The following is a 15402-nucleotide window of genomic DNA, read 5'->3' on the forward strand; positions in this document are numbered from 1 at the left end:
CAGCTTTCAACTCCTGTTAGAGGAAGCAAAGAGATGGCATTTAGTCACTATTAATGCTTTACCGGGTAATAGATAAAAAAATGCACACTACTTCATATTTAGTAAAAACTTTGTCAGTCCCACCAATAGGTGATATTATGAAGCTGGGTTTCCCTTCAGAGATCAGTGGCTTTGCAGTGGTTTGCAGGCCCTCAGTCCATGTATGGCTGCCATTCCAATTCAGGAACTTTCTTTCACTGACTCTTAAAAAAGCCTGCATGACAGCCTACATGAACGAATTATCTCTGTGCCTAAGTGACTGTATGGGAATGTGATGATTCCCAACTGTTGCTGGCATGTCCTAGTATTTGTGTGGCTTTAAATGTGCGCAAGTAGAGGCCCACCCGTACACCGCAGCCTGAGGAGCCAGGCATCTCTCTGCTCTCTCCACAGATTGGAAGTATTAGCTGAAGAAAAGACCTCTAAAAACCAGCTTTCTCTCCCTTTCTCTCCTTTACAGCATGACTCCTTCTTCCTTTGTGCACTTGTTGCTCTTTTCTCTTCTCCCTGACAGTGACCGTGTTATGTCTCCTTTAACCTCCACCAAGCTCCTGCCTCCTGTCCTGCGTCCGCCATCCCTGTTCTCACTGTTCACTGTGTGCTTCGCTCTTACATTGCAGGCCAACGGACATAGTTTTTTACACATGGAGCATGAAACGGCTGTCTCTCTGCTGAAGAATTTCCAGAAAACTGTGGACTTGGTAATCTTGAGGGAGAGCACAATGTAATTTTTTCTTTCTTTTTTAAATCATGACTTATTACAACTATGGAGTGCTGAGATGTGCATAAGTTACTCCAATCTGTTTTTATCTAGGAATAGTAACATTTGCCAATTGCTGGACCAATGGCAAATATTAGTGCCAAATGTACTATAAAGTCACGTGTTAAACATTGATCAAATTGAAAGAACTGTTTAAATATTATGTTGATGTGAGTGCAATTCATTTACTGTGTCTCCATCAGCCTCGGGCTGTAGATTGGTGCAATTATTGATTTTTTTGTATATTTCGTTTGGATTCTTCTTTTACTTTCTAATGTCCTAATTTATAATTGTTTTTCATTTTTTATTTTATGGAACTTTTAATTTATATTTTGGCGCATGAAAGCACAGTGGCTCTAGGAATTACATTCACCATAAACACTGCCTCAACTGTGTGTATGCCTTTTGTAAATATATACATTAAAAATATGAAATTAAGGTTGGAGAGAATTGAGTTCAGGATGATAATGGAAGAAATGTATGTTTTCTTTACCAAATAATTTATCTTGCAGTGCCATTTTAAGACATTAAATACAATCTGCTAAAAATTTTTAAATACATTTTGAAAATACCTTTATGACCATTTATACTAACACCACCAGTTCTTTTGCAAATCACATATGTATAAAAACAAATATATTGATTTTCATCAGTATATTAAACCAGTCACTGCATTGTTTTTGCCATATACTAGAATGTTTTAAATGTATTTTGTTGAACAGTCTGTGAAAAGAAAGTTTAATTGATTGTTACACAAACATTTACTCTGAAAGGTTTTTTTAGACAGTAGCCATACTGTATCTTGAAGAATCAAAGGATAGCCTGATCCAAGTTTCTTCTTCGTAAAACATATTGCAGCTTCCAGTGTTTTCCCAGTAGAAGCAGAAAAGGAATTTTTCCAGTTTTTCCCCTGCATTAAGTATCTGCAGAATGGACACCCTCAGTTGTCAGAAACACTATCGATCACATTGCAGGTAGGAATCACTTTGCTTTTAGTTTAAAGGATACCAAAGGCAGTATCATTTCAGACATAGTAATTATAGCTGTGAGTGACGCCAGCTAGACTGCTGGTGAACCTCAAGAGATGATCGCCACCAGCTACTGAAACATTGCGAACACCGTCATTTACGCTAAAGGCATCTTTTCAGATGTTACTTGAGTTTGTCATCAGACAGACACATTGAAAGATAAAGGTCAACATATCTTCTCACAATGACTTTTTACAGCTAAGTGTTGCTGAGTAAAAGTTAACACATAGTGAGCACTCGTGGATTTCATGGTAAGCAAGGGTACAGAAGTGGTTTACCATGGCCTCCTTCCACTCACATCTTCAGACTGGGAAGAAACCTATGTGAACACATGGATTGGCACATGCAAACTCTGCATGGACAGAGCCAGATTCAAACCCAGGAACTGTGTTCCTTACTAAAGTGATCATGCTGCTGAAGCCATACAATAAATATATATTGGCTGTAATTATTAACATTTGTATAGTTAAACAGTTTAAATTTCTGATTTAAATTTTGATTTGAGAATCTTTACTTAAACAAACTTGAAAAAAAGATGGAACTTGAAGTTGTATTGCTAGTCTTGAACCCTAAATACTCTGACACAATTGTTTTCAGATTCCGTATTGCAGTGCTGTCTGAAGACACTGTGGGTGTCAATATCATACATCCAAAAAGACAGGACACTCTTATGTTCTTTTGTGACAGTTGGTACGAGTGGCAGCAATATAATGAATACAATTCATACCATAGCATTTCTTGCTTAATTTAATACAAAAGCTGTGACACAAAATATGTCACAGTATGCCATGTGTTTTCATAGGGATAAAACCATTCAGGGGCAGTGGGTGATGGTTTAGCGCACTATGAAAACAGATGTGTGTCCAGTTGAACAACTAACACCAGAAGAAGCCTCAAGAATCTAGCAAGAAACATAATCATTGTCCATCCATCTATTTTCAACAACCGCTTGTCCGAACTACATATGGTTATGTGCGTTTGCTTAATTATCATTACACATGCCCCTAAAAGGGCCTGGTGTACAGAATAATAAAACATCTTTATGCTGAGAAACCAGTTGCATGTTGATTCACCTCTACCCTCGATGATGTCACTGTCTTATGTCAGACGTTGTATTAATTTCTGTTAGAAACTTGGTGATATTATCCTTTACTCCTCATTTAAATCAGGACAAAAACCACTACTGCATTCCCAGTAATGAGGAAAAGTGTTTTGAGGTCAGGGCTCTGCACTGTTCCACTGTTTTTATCTGCTCATCATGTTTAGAATCCATACTTTGTAGCTCATTTACCTGCTGTCAGGCGGGACCCATATGAATTTTGGTTAGATAATGTTTAAACTGAAATGTTTTAACTGTCCGAACAACTTATGTCAAAAATTCTTTAATTAAATTGTGTTTCTCCAAGTTATATTCCAATTGCAACTGACAGCTTAGAATCGGATGCTGCTGTATGAAAGTAGAGATGACACTTTGGGTATCGATGATTTTGTATTTGTTTAAAACCAGTAATTCTCTTTCACATTCCCATATTGAAGGCATTTCTTTTAAACACAGTTTCCATTGTAAGCTTTATAGCATGCTTTTACTTTGTCTTGAAATGTGATTGATTAAAATCTTTTTTTCTGTGAGTAGACATTTAAGATTGTTTCATACACTTCTTTTTTTGGAACTTGAAAATTGTTTTGAACATGCAGGAGGCAGTTAAAATTTGTCATATCCCGATGAAAGTGTATCACTAACAAAACCCTGAAAATGTTTCACAACTTGTTTAATATATACAAATGTAGCATTTAATGTGACATTATTTAAGATAATCTAATTATTCTAATTGTGACACCATATACAAACAACTTGCACCTAGTTAAGCTGGCACAAGGTACCACAGGGTACAGTTAAGTTTAGATAAATCAATTACAGTAAATTAAATGGCCAAGTTATAAACTTTGTTTGATTTTTTTACTGAGCATTTTCAGGTTATTTGTAAATATTGATATACTTTGATTAAGTTTCTATAACTATTGGGGGGAAAAGCATTCAGGATGTGGGGGGAAATGCTGTAGTATTTAACCTGTAAAATTTCTACAGTAATTGTGAATTTGTGTTATACATACATATATATATATATGTACATGAATATAAAATCGGTCATTTTTGTATGTGTTAAAATACAATTGCATATATAAAAAAGCAAATATATGGTACTTTTCAGTCTAACTGCAGTATTGATGTAAATATTTGTGAATGAAAACATTTAAATTATTTATTCATATAGATTGTGAATGTATTACAAGCTTTTGCAGTACGAAGACTTATTGGACTTGAATGCTGCTTCATTTTATGTGCAAGAAAGTAATTTTAACAAAAAAAAATTTAGTTGAGAGAGATTTAGTGAGAATTTATTATCCTGTTCATTGATTTGCACATGCAAGTTTAAACCTTCCAGTTTTATTTCTGTATTGAAAAAGACATGTAATTGGTAAAGTATATATTCCATGTCTAGAATGCATTTTGCAGATACTATCTGTACATATTTAAGACGTTGTTATAAAATTATGAAAAACAAAAATGCTGTGCAACAAATAAGCCATTTTCGGCTTTGAAAGTACAGAAACTTTTTCAGTATTTAAGAAGTGTTTTGAATAATGTATGAAAGTATTGTATAAATAAAAATGTCACTTTATTGTATAAGTGGACTTTTTTGCTCATAGCATCAAGGATATGATTTTTAAACTTTCTGTAGCAATATTATGTGGCTGGCCGGTGGAGCAGCCAGAAGCACTGCTGCCTTACAGCGCCTGAGCTTGATCCCTGCTCAGTCTGTGTGGAGTTTGCGTGGGTTTCCCATGGTGAAGGCTGACGTCAGGAAGGACATCTTGCCGTAAACTCTCCACTCTAGCCACAATTCCAAATGCTGCTGTTCTTGGAGGTAAATCAGCCACAGCTGGGTTCTTTAGGAAAACTGTGCTGGAAACTGAGTGGTAGTAGTTGTATGTTGGTAGTAAGTATGTGCCTGTGCATTTTTAGCTGATAGTCTTTCCCCACCCTATAAAAGTAATACATTTATACCTTTCTCGTAGAGAAAATTCTCATAAGTCAAAAATGTAATTACTATTCATTTGTTAAAAACTTCTATGTATGCCTGACTGCCACAATGTACACCCATTTATGGTAAATGTCACCCAAGTCCTATTAAAATGGGTACAATTACTTCAGTAGTTAACATTAGCTACCATTAGGCATTTTCTCATCACTACTCGCTGTAACAGTGCACTTGTTTTACAGCAGTGGATATTATGTATTGCACACTTGACTACTCACAAACAAAACATACACAAGACAATGTTTATGTAATTCAGCTTTCAGTGCAAAAAACAACAGCAAAAACAACGCAATATTATCGCTGTACACTGACATTGTGTAGAAAGGCGAGAATATGACAGGAGAGAGACTGCAAGGACAGTCACAACGGTTTTGGCTTTTCGAGCTCCTTACTGTCCATTTCAGGGGCACATGATGCACAAGAATATCACTGCTATAAACTAGCAACCTACAAGTGCTCTGAGAGGACAACTCAATGAAATATTCAGATACCCACTGTAGAACTGCAAAGAACATCACAGGGTTGCTCTTTTCTTGATTTGCAAGATGCTCAAAATCCAAATTCAGTTCTCATAAATGAGAGCCAAAGGGGTATTAAATCAGTATTTTGAGGTATGACTGTACTGCACTTTTTCCCTTCATCTGTTCATTTTGATAAGTCAAGTTTAGAAAAGGAACCAGATGATACTTGGCCTTCATGTAGTTCAGACAAACACATTGAGCAGTATCAAACACTGCCATTTGTACACGTAGATACTGGTGTGTAAACAAAAATACTAGAGCTAATGTAAGAGGCAAAAAAACAGAAGTGAATCTGGTACAGGGGGGTGTGGTGGCATGGCAGGTTCAGCCGGTGTCTGCTCTGTGGAGGGGTTTGGGGTGGAGTCCTGTCCTAGGTGCGTCACTTTGGCTTTGCGCCCTGTGTTGCTGGGTAGGCTCTGGCTTGCTGTGACCCCGCTCAGGACAAGCGGTTGTTGACGATGGATGGATAGAATCTGGTACAAATACCTTCGGATGCACATGGTTCTGTAGCTTGTGAACAGGTATGTTTATTTCTAAACATATTATCCTTAAAGTAACATTACCTTAAAATCAGGACTGACATTCGTTTTACAGAAAACTGTCTTATTGAAATAAAAATTATTCAATTATCAGTTTCACACAAAAGCTAATTAATTTGAAAAACAACCATTAAAAGTCCATAGGAAAACTACAACAAGCTCTACTGTCAAAATATCATTTTAATTCAGTTCATTATGGAATTTGGAAAACTTAGAACTACTATCAAATACGGCTCAGTGTAGTGTAATGACGCTGCATTCATAGAAAATGTTGAACAATAGAAAAGTCAATTTGCAATTTTAAAATGTGATTAAAGTATGTGCTCCCTACTCAATGGCAGTCTAATGACTGTGCCAAGTCATTTCTCTCTGTGAGCTTTGCTGTCAACTACACTTACTATTTTTGCTTATTGCACTTATTGTAAGTGCTGTATTATAGTCTAGGAATGGTAACATTGTTCATACTTTAAGAAAGTGTATGGAATTTGAAACCAAATGCTTATAATATCTTGGAATTGGCAGTTGAAAACAAAACAGAGCTGTTGCGTATTTAATGTGTAACTGAAACTTTCTGGTGTTCAGCACCACTCATGAATGTCGCAAGTTCTATGACCAAACAGGAAGGTGGTGGTTCGGTCAAAGTTCTGCTACTGCTGCACTTAACCAACAATTAAGCAGGAATTCTACTCCTCAGGTACTCCAGAAGTGCATCTGTCCCTTTGGCAATAATTGCTGCTCTGGGATTGCGGAAAGGATTTCCATCCAGCATCAACGCTCTGTTGGGACAAACCAGAAGAGAGAAGGCAAGTTCCCCAAGAAGAGCAGCACCCACAGCAAGTTACCCAAAGGAACACACACAGTTTAGGTTCCACAGGAGAAAGCTGAATATTCCGGGCAATGAGGTGAGTTTCTTCACCCAGATTTACCAGGCTAGAGCTGGCATTAAGCAGACATGGGAAATGTACCAAAAGTAATCGGTACAGTGTTTGTATGGAAATCCACTTTCACAAACAACAGTAAACCAGTGCTACATTACAGAACTTTTGCAAAGGCCTTGGCCACAGACAACGATTCTGCACACAAGATCAAGACCTTATGCTTTACCAACCCCTCTTAACACTGAAGCCAAAATGTCAAAAATAATTGAGATTATAAAACAGAAGCTATTAAATACTTAATAATAATAATAATAATAATATTATTAATTCTTATTTGCTTAGAATATATCCTCATTACACAGTAAATAATGAACTGTACATGCCGTTGAATGTTTGTATCTCGGGTAACATTGACCTGAGGAGAACGTTTGAATGCCGTGCTGCTCCTACCTCAAACTGGTGCAGTTTCCCAGCTCGGGGGGTACCTGCATGATGTCGTTATTTTGCAGGTCTAGGGTAGAAAGTCTTTCCAGGCCCTTAAGCTTGATGGGGTCAACGCTGCCCACCTGGTTGTTGCTGATTAAAATGGTCTCAAGACTTCGAATCTGGTAGAGCACATTTGGGAATACTTTGAACCTGTGGAATAGTCACACTCAATGAGAAGAGTCCTGCATTTCCATCCATCTGCTTCACCACTGCCCTGTAGATGAGATGCTCAGCAGGGCACACAACTCACCGATTGAAAGACAATATAATGCTTCTAAGTTTGCTCAAGGCTTCCAGTTCCTCAGGCAGTGATACCAGCAAGTTGTTCCTGAAGTGAAACAGAAAGTCAGTTACTGTTTGTTTCCTTCTTAACATGATATTGAGAGTTTTCTAATATCTTCAGTACAACTGGCTTTGCTAAACACCAATTCTGGTAAAGAGGAAACAGAATGAGCAGAGAATTAATCATTCACTGGTCATTCACACCAGGCGGTTACTGCTAAGTTTAATTGTATGACCTACTATGAGGATGGTATTTCTCTGCTGTTTGTACCTGAAGTCGATGTGTGCCAGGTTCTGCAACATGCTGAAATCCGGTGGGATGCTGGTTAGCTTGTTGAAACCAAGGTTAATGTCGGACACGGTGCTCTTCAACTCTATAATCCTACAATCAAATGAGAGACGCCTTTACATAAAATAAGAAATTTTATGATTTATAATTTCCCTGCTGACACCAATCAGAAACACACCGTCACAACACAGCACAACCTGTTCCTCCTAATCTGACAGCAGTTAAATTTAATACTTGAGCAAAAAAAAAAAATTGTGGTAGTTCACTTCTAAAATACATTTAAAAATCAAAAATATTACATGAGACTTTGGTGTTTGACCATAAAAGAAAACACATGCAGAGCATGGAATAAATAGCAGCAGAAAAAACAAAAATAGGGAATATAAAATAAAATAAAAGTTACTATCAAGACCAACAAAGTTTCTGAAAACAAAAATCAATCCATTCTTCACATAACGCTTAATTAATGCCATAAAATCATATGGTTAGGTTAATTCCTTTTATAAGGAGATCAAATTACCATTATTATGAGAACAAAGTTAAACCACTTAAAAATGAAGAGACTAAGATAATGTCAAGATAAGCTGACATCATTGTGATGCATTATTTTACAATATTTTTAGCTTGACTTTTTAATGTTATATTTTCATTCATTCATTTATTTTCAAAAGTTTGTTGTAACAGAGAGCTCTGCAGTTTATCCTAGAAGCACAAGCAAGAAGTAGGATACACCCTGGACATATCACTTTCATAACTATGCTCAGTGATGTTTATGATTTAAAAAAAAAAAAAAAAATTGATAAAATCAGTGTGTTCCCTTCACTCTGTAAAACAGACAGACATTATGTTTTTAGAGGAGCTGTGTAATATTTCTAACAAATGTTAGGGGGGGATGGTAGCTGAAGTACCTGGGTGGCACTGCACTCAGCTCATTTTTGCTGAAATTCACAACGGAAACAGGATCACTTCCAACTGCATCAAACACGTCGTCAGGGACTGATGCCTCCTGTTTCCCGCTAGAAAAGATGTCATTTAGAAAATCAACTTATGACTCATTCCCATGGTTGTCACATGTCTATCAAAAAGATTTTATAATTACTATTTAAAAAGTCAGAGGAATTTTTGTTACTGACCATAAACTGACATGAAACTTAGCTTTTTACAAGGAGCTCCTTGTGTCCTTCCACTCTACCGTTCCTTCAGCCAAAACTACCTTCTTCCACAACAACTACAGTTACAGTCAACGATCCTCTTCGCCATCTTTTCTTCTCTACTTTGACCTTGTCCTTCCTCCTATCTTACTACTGAAGATTTTACCTTGTTCAATTTATTTTTTATAGAGCACTCTTCTCACGCAGTGACACAAAGTTAAGTCCATCATTGACAAAATCTCAGCATCCACCGACCCTAGTTATTGTGGGTCTCTTTGCAAAGCCTCATTCTCCACATTTCAACCCCAATCACTGTTCTGCTTTCATAGAGCCACCACCTGCTGCCTTGATACTATCCCCTAACCTCTCCTACAGGCCATTTCTCTACAATTTATTTCTTTTATCTCCATAACCATCAACTCCTTGCTCTCGTCTGCCTTCAAAACTGCCCTCACCTCACCACTGTTAAAGAAACCCACTCTGGATCTAGACTCAGTCCAGAACTACAGGCCAGTCTCCCTCCTCCCTTTTCTGTCAAAAACTGTGCAAAGGGCAACCTGTAACCATTCTGGAGGAGGAATACAGACGGCTGATCTCCTTGATGGTTATTAGTCTGGGTTAAAAGTTGGACAGCTAGTAGTGTAGTGGTTACAGTGACTGCCTTTAGACCCAAAGGTTGCAGGTTTGAGCCTCACCTCCAGCTGTAGTATCCTTGAGGAAGGTACTTACCCTGAATTGCTCCAGTAAAAAAAATTACCCAGCTGCACAGATGGGTAAATAATTGTAACCTTAACATTGTAAGTTGCTTTGGAGAAAAGCGTCAGCTAAATGAATAAATGTAAATTTGAATAAGTGATTGGTTGTGAGGATGTCATGAAACACGACTACACAGTACCTGTAGTCCAGTGTCTTTAGTGTCTTAATGGCGTGCACGTTTATCTTGGCTTGACTTGGGAGAGTCATTGCAGTATGAGAATCTTGTTCAGTTTTGACATCTGGTTGTTCTACACATGCAGCAAAAATACAAATGAAATGTCACAAAGCCTGAGTACACCATATTAGCTAGCAAGTGTTGTAATCTTGAGGAACCGGAGAAACTACTGCAGATGTTTGTGTTAATAAAAATCTTCTCTCTGCTTGATACTGTGACATTTAAAAAACAGAACATGCAATTTCTTATATTTTAAATGAACATGAATGTAAATAAAGCAGTCTGCTAAAGAAATACATAAAATAATTTAATATAAATACCACATTTTTTGTTTTCTCTCAAAATTTAATAAACAATCTGGACTAAGCATAGGGGCAAGTAAAATAATTCTTTAGTATCATTTTACCTTGAATACGACTCCTCAGATATTTCAGAAGTTCCTGAGTCCCTTTCTGAAAAGGAAACAGAAAAGGCTTCCTTTTATGCTGCAGTATCATCAGATGTGCCGGGCTAATGACTTCGGTTGCGTTCAACTCACAATCAGGAGATCCCTGCGAATAGTTCTCAGGGGGTTGCCTTCCAGAGCCAGGATCTTTAGCTTGGGCATGTTGCCAAGAGCACAAGGAAGACTGATCCAAATATAGGGAGGGAGAAACAACTATCTGAACACTGCTAGCGCAATGTAGTCTGATTATATAAACCAATGAACTTAACCAATTGAACATAAACAGATCCATAAAAGCCGTACAAAACTGAGTATCAGTAGTAACTATTGAACAAACTGGGGGAAAAAAAGACTCTAAAGCCAATATGCTACTTAAAATAACAATTAAAATGGTAATTGTAATTAAGTGCTAGCAGAAAGCATGTACTTTTATAAAACTCCTGGGGTCCTTTGCCCAAAAATAAGATACAAAAAAATACAAATTACGGCCAAATAAACCTGCTGATGTTGTTATTGGCAATGTCGAGTCGCTCCAGGCTTTCAAGGAGGGTGATTTCATCAGGAAGAGTTTTCACCTTATTGTCTCTCAACTCCAGGACACTCAGAGCACTGAGGTGTTTCAGCTGCCTTGCCTCCACCATCTCAATCTGATTGTTCCCTACATGGAGCTCCTGCCACAACAATACAACAGGAGGAAAAAGGAAAAATGACCAAATTGTCTACAACGTACAGATTTCAAAACTTAAACTGAGAGGGCAATAGTAATTTTTTCTCACATTAGGACTTCACACTTAATATTTTTCCCATGAAGTAACTGAAAAGCAATAAACCTGTAACCCAATGATAATACAGATAAAATGCTAGCTTAATGCATGGAGCAGTCTGTGACTAAAAAGTAGTTTTCCAGGTCAGACACACCTTGAGCATTTTGCATGAGGAGAGCTCAGGAAGAAAGCACAATTTGTTGTGCCTCAAGTAGAGCTGCTCCAGAGAAGTCATCTGAGCCAGCACCGGGGGGACACTCTCGAGATGATTGCGAGTACAGTCCAGAAGTCTTAGATCTACAGGAATTTACCACACACACACTGATCATTCATCTTGTACAGCTTTCCATCTGCTCAAGGTTGTCACCACATGGTCACTACTGATCTTTCCTCTCCAATGTTGGCCTTTTTTCCATAAATCTGATTCCAGGTGAAGTACATACTGTAAGTACAACTTCCTTGCCTACAAGCTACACACCATCTATGTCTAAAGTGTCACATTAAGCTCCACAGTTCATTGGGATACTTCGCTAAAGCAAGTCCCTCACAGGTCCTCATCTGAAACGACACACAGTAACAATTACTTTGCATTCTAACTTGACTTTTTATCTTTGCTGTATTGTGAAGACTGCTGCATCTGAATACTAATAAGCTGAACATTTCCTAAAGACCCGCAGCTTCAGTGCGTTTCATTACACAGCGCTGTGTAGAGAAAACTCACTCTTCATGCCACTGATCCCAAGAGGAAGGCCCTTCAGCTTGTTGTGGGAAAGATTCAGTTTCACAAGGTTGCTCAGATTGCCCAGACTGTCAGGGACCTCTGTCAGCTGGTTGTCAGAGAGATCCTTCCACCCACACAGTAAAACAGCAGGAGTTAATTACAGTGTAAATTCCTCTATATCAGACGATCGCTATGTGCTTGAAGGAGAAGCTCCTTTAAACTCACTTAAAAGATTAAACACGCCATACTGCTGCCTGATCTACAACAATATTTCACCAGTGAAAGGGCTGTTTCAGCCTGTCAGGTCCACACATCACAGCAACGCACACAATTAATGTTACCGCGGTGAAGGGGAATGTGAGGCTGTGGGCGGATCTATCCGAGGACTCACAATGTCATCTAAAGCGGTGAGTTCTCCCACCCCCTGGGGGAGATGCTCCAAGAGGTTCTGTTGTAGCTGCAGGCTGCGAAGGTTCTTCAGCTCCCAGAGTTCCTCAGGCAGCTCCCTCAGCTTATTGTGGCTACAGAGGAAACACACACACACACCACGATCCATGAGCAGGAAAGACTCTAAACGAAACACCATGCCATCATTTTCTACTGTCCTAGCAAACCTCTTCCCTTTTACCATCTACTGAACGCAAAGCGCTTTTCGTTAATGACAGGAGATGACAAGATACGACAGATATTGCCTGCGTACACATTGCAATGTAATTATAGGCATTATTACAACAATTAATTAACAAAACTAATGGAAATGAGACACATTTAATGGCAATTCTTTGACAGTAAGTGATTACATGTGATCACGTGCTTTAGTAAAGTCCACTGGAATAACGGCAATAAATAAATACCTCAAAGTGAGTTTCTGCAGGTTTTGGAGCTCTCCAATAGATTTGGGGAGGGCGGTAAGCTGATTGTCATGGACCTTCATTAAATTGAAAAGACAAACTGAAACGGATGTTCCAGAATTAAAGACGCTTTCATTATTTTTTTGAGTGAGAAAAGCCATGCAACATAAACGTGAAAGCGCTGATGTTACCGAGGCTGCGTGACAGCTGCGTGCGAAATACTGGTACCTACGTCCAGAACAACCAGAGCAGCCAGCAAGCGAACATCTTCTGACAGAACCTCCAGCTTGTTTGAAGATAGGAGGAGCTTGGTGAGGTCTGTCTGTTCCCACCATCGGTCTGCACCTCCGAATGATATGTTCTCTTGTGCTTCTTGCGGTGTGTCTATATTCAGCCTCCACACACTCTGTGGGACTGAAAACAGGGTAACACAACGTACTACAGTAATGACAGAACCAGATGAACATGGGAGATTTGTACCCATACAAAAGGGCAGCAAGTGAGCAGAGGAGCAGCTGCCAACATATGACCTGTGCTAAATCCATCCATCCATTTTGTAGGCTGCTTAGTCCTTCTAGGGTCGCAGTGGCAGTAGGGAGAACAGAGCAGCCCAGACGTCCCTCTCCCTCGCAACTTCCTCCAGCTCAACCCAGGGGATCCCCAGCCGCTCCCAGGCCAATTGGGAGATACAAACTCTCCAGCGGGTTCTGGGCCAAGCTCAGGGTCTCTTCCCTCTTGGCCATGCCTGGTATACCTCCAAAGGGAGGCACCCAGGGGAAATCCTTACCAGATGCCCAAACCACCTCAGCTGGCTCCTCTCAGATACGATCTGTGCTAAATGTGTTAGAATTCCTGCAGTGCTCTTCCCCACAGCAGCGTGCGGCCTAAACAGCGTTTCGTTAGCTCCATCACACCGGGGAATCCTCTAGTCCCATGAGCGACAGCAATCTATCTACTGATGCAAAACACCAAGAGTGACCAAAAAACCTGCACAGATGGTCAGTGAGTCTCTGACAGCCATCAGAACAACAGAGAACAGTGCATGATGGAAGAGAGTGCAAGTCCACCACGATAAAGCTCATACAGGTGTCCAGTACTGTCAGCTGTCAGTGTGCAGAGTACCAGCGTGATCACTGTGTGCAGCGCAGTGACAGCATTCAGTAGCAATCATGTCTGCTGCATAGCGGACAGCTGGTAGCCTAGTGGTAGAGGTACTACCTTTGGACCCAAAGGTTGCAGGTTCGATACCCACACTTTCCGTAGTACCAAGGTACTGAACCTGAATTACTCCAGTAAAATTACGCAGCTTAAAATGGGTAAATAATTAACCGGCTTAACACTCTGTGATCACTGACTGTGTACAGCAGATTTGTTAGAATCAGAACGCATCGATTGAGCGGTACGACTGTCCGCCATCATCATGCCGCCCCTCTCACCCACCTTCTGTGAGTCCTCGGCCAGACAGGTTGAGCTGCCCGCTTTTCCTCGCTGCTTTCAGTAGCCCGTATGGAACAGGGGGCTCCTTCTCCCTGGAAAACCCACTTCTTGAGTCGATGTGAGCCCCTCTCTTAAAACGCGACATCACGTCGTCAGTCAGTCAGTCAGTGTGTTTTGCGCCGGCTGGGACGGGGAGTGGCAGCGAGTCGAGTGACTCAGTCAACGCCAACGGAACCAGAAAAACAAAAAATATTATGTTTACAGACTAACTAATTCAGTGTGATGCAGCGTCCCAGACAACGTTCAGAAGTTTTCTACGTCTGCTAGTATCGAGAAGCAATAATACACGAACGGAGCCAATATCTATTCAATAAAGACAACTGACAGGTTCTTTAAACCTCGGTTCACGCGCGAATTTGACTGAAGGGGCAACCGCTCGCGGAGCCCACGGCGATCTGATGGCACGCCGCAATGTACCACGGGAAGTGAGAGATACGCATGCGCAGCACCGATCCCGCAGTCCCACATTTCCGTTTCGCTACTGGATTTAATGGCCATGTTCAGGATAACCCAGTACAGTACTCATTTATTAGTGCACTAGTTCACTGGTTTTTACTATACTAGTGGATTTTGAGGAAGCCGGTTATTCGTACATAACGTTTTTAATTTAGTCCTTATACACTCATCTGTTACTTTTAAATCTTTTTGAATTGGATGTTTAAAATACCAAAAAAGGGATATTGAACTGGCCATTACACACGAGACTTAACGTGGAGAGTCATTGTAACGAGTAGGTTCCAGTGCCTCGCACCACTCACAGCTGACGCCAGGACTGCGTAACAAACACGCCGTGTTATTTACAGCGCGGTAAGGTTCTGGCACTTATAAAGTATAAAAATTTCAGACGGAGATAGCAACAGAAATGTTTGATAAGGCCCGAGGCGCGATGAACTTCTTATATGTGTAAATTTTTAACTGGGCAGACAGAATTAGGGATTAATTAGCGAAATGCAGCAACTCTCTCGGCAATGGTTTGAGGCTATTAATTAAGATAATATTAGTTGAGGTATATTTGCAAACATATTGGTTAATACTAAACTAGTAAAGAACATGGTCAAGGTGAAGTAGGATTACTCGTAGATCGATTATTGCGAAATTAATTTTCAGATACTCGGATTC

At 39.6% G+C, this 15402-nt stretch overlaps 2 protein-coding genes across 5 annotated transcripts in view; one reads left to right on the forward strand and one right to left on the reverse strand.

Moving 5' to 3' along the window:
- The window catches only part of lrrc7 (leucine rich repeat containing 7), a 49744-nt gene extending 48355 nt beyond the window's left edge, over window positions 1-1389 (forward strand). For 3 of the 4 annotated variants that reach the window (XM_018726692.2, XM_018726693.2, XM_018726690.2), the window contains one exon: window positions 660-1389. In XM_018726692.2, coding sequence (XP_018582208.1) covers window positions 660-767 — 108 coding nt within the window. In that variant the 3' untranslated portion in view covers window positions 768-1389. The remainder of the gene's footprint in view (window positions 1-659) is intronic. The other variant, XM_018726691.2, reaches the window with a different exon arrangement.
- A 3738-nt stretch (window positions 1390-5127) lies between these two features.
- Window positions 5128-15382, reverse strand: lrrc40 (leucine rich repeat containing 40). Its single transcript, XM_018726789.2, has 15 exons — window positions 14227-15382; window positions 13019-13200; window positions 12790-12863; window positions 12327-12456; window positions 11936-12059; window positions 11369-11511; window positions 10949-11121; window positions 10544-10634; window positions 10412-10457; window positions 9970-10078; window positions 8832-8939; window positions 7906-8016; window positions 7603-7680; window positions 7317-7502; window positions 5128-6764 (listed from the first exon to the last, which is right to left on the reverse strand). The coding sequence occupies exons 1-15, from the start codon at window positions 14366-14368 to the stop codon at window positions 6659-6661; spliced, it is 1803 nt and encodes a 600-aa protein (XP_018582305.2). The 5' UTR covers window positions 14369-15382; the 3' UTR covers window positions 5128-6658.
- Between the last annotated feature and the right edge of the window lie 20 nt (window positions 15383-15402).

This window comes from Scleropages formosus, chromosome 9, assembly GCF_900964775.1.
Source record: "Scleropages formosus chromosome 9, fSclFor1.1, whole genome shotgun sequence".
Lineage (NCBI taxonomy): Eukaryota > Metazoa > Chordata > Actinopteri > Osteoglossiformes > Osteoglossidae > Scleropages > Scleropages formosus.

Bases quoted from the DNA above. Each gene is read 5' to 3' on its own strand.
- lrrc40 (XM_018726789.2), bottom strand. From the start codon at position 14,368: ATGTCGCGTTTTAAGAGAGGGGCTCACATCGACTCAAGAAGTGGGTTT. The intron at 12,060-12,326 runs GTGAGTCCTCGG...TGTGGGTGGAAG, and splicing joins TCACCGCTTTAGATGACATT to GATCTCTCTGACAACCAGCT. The intron at 7,681-7,905 runs GTACAAACAGCA...GTTTCACTTCAG, and splicing joins CTGGCACACATCGACTTCAG to GAACAACTTGCTGGTATCAC.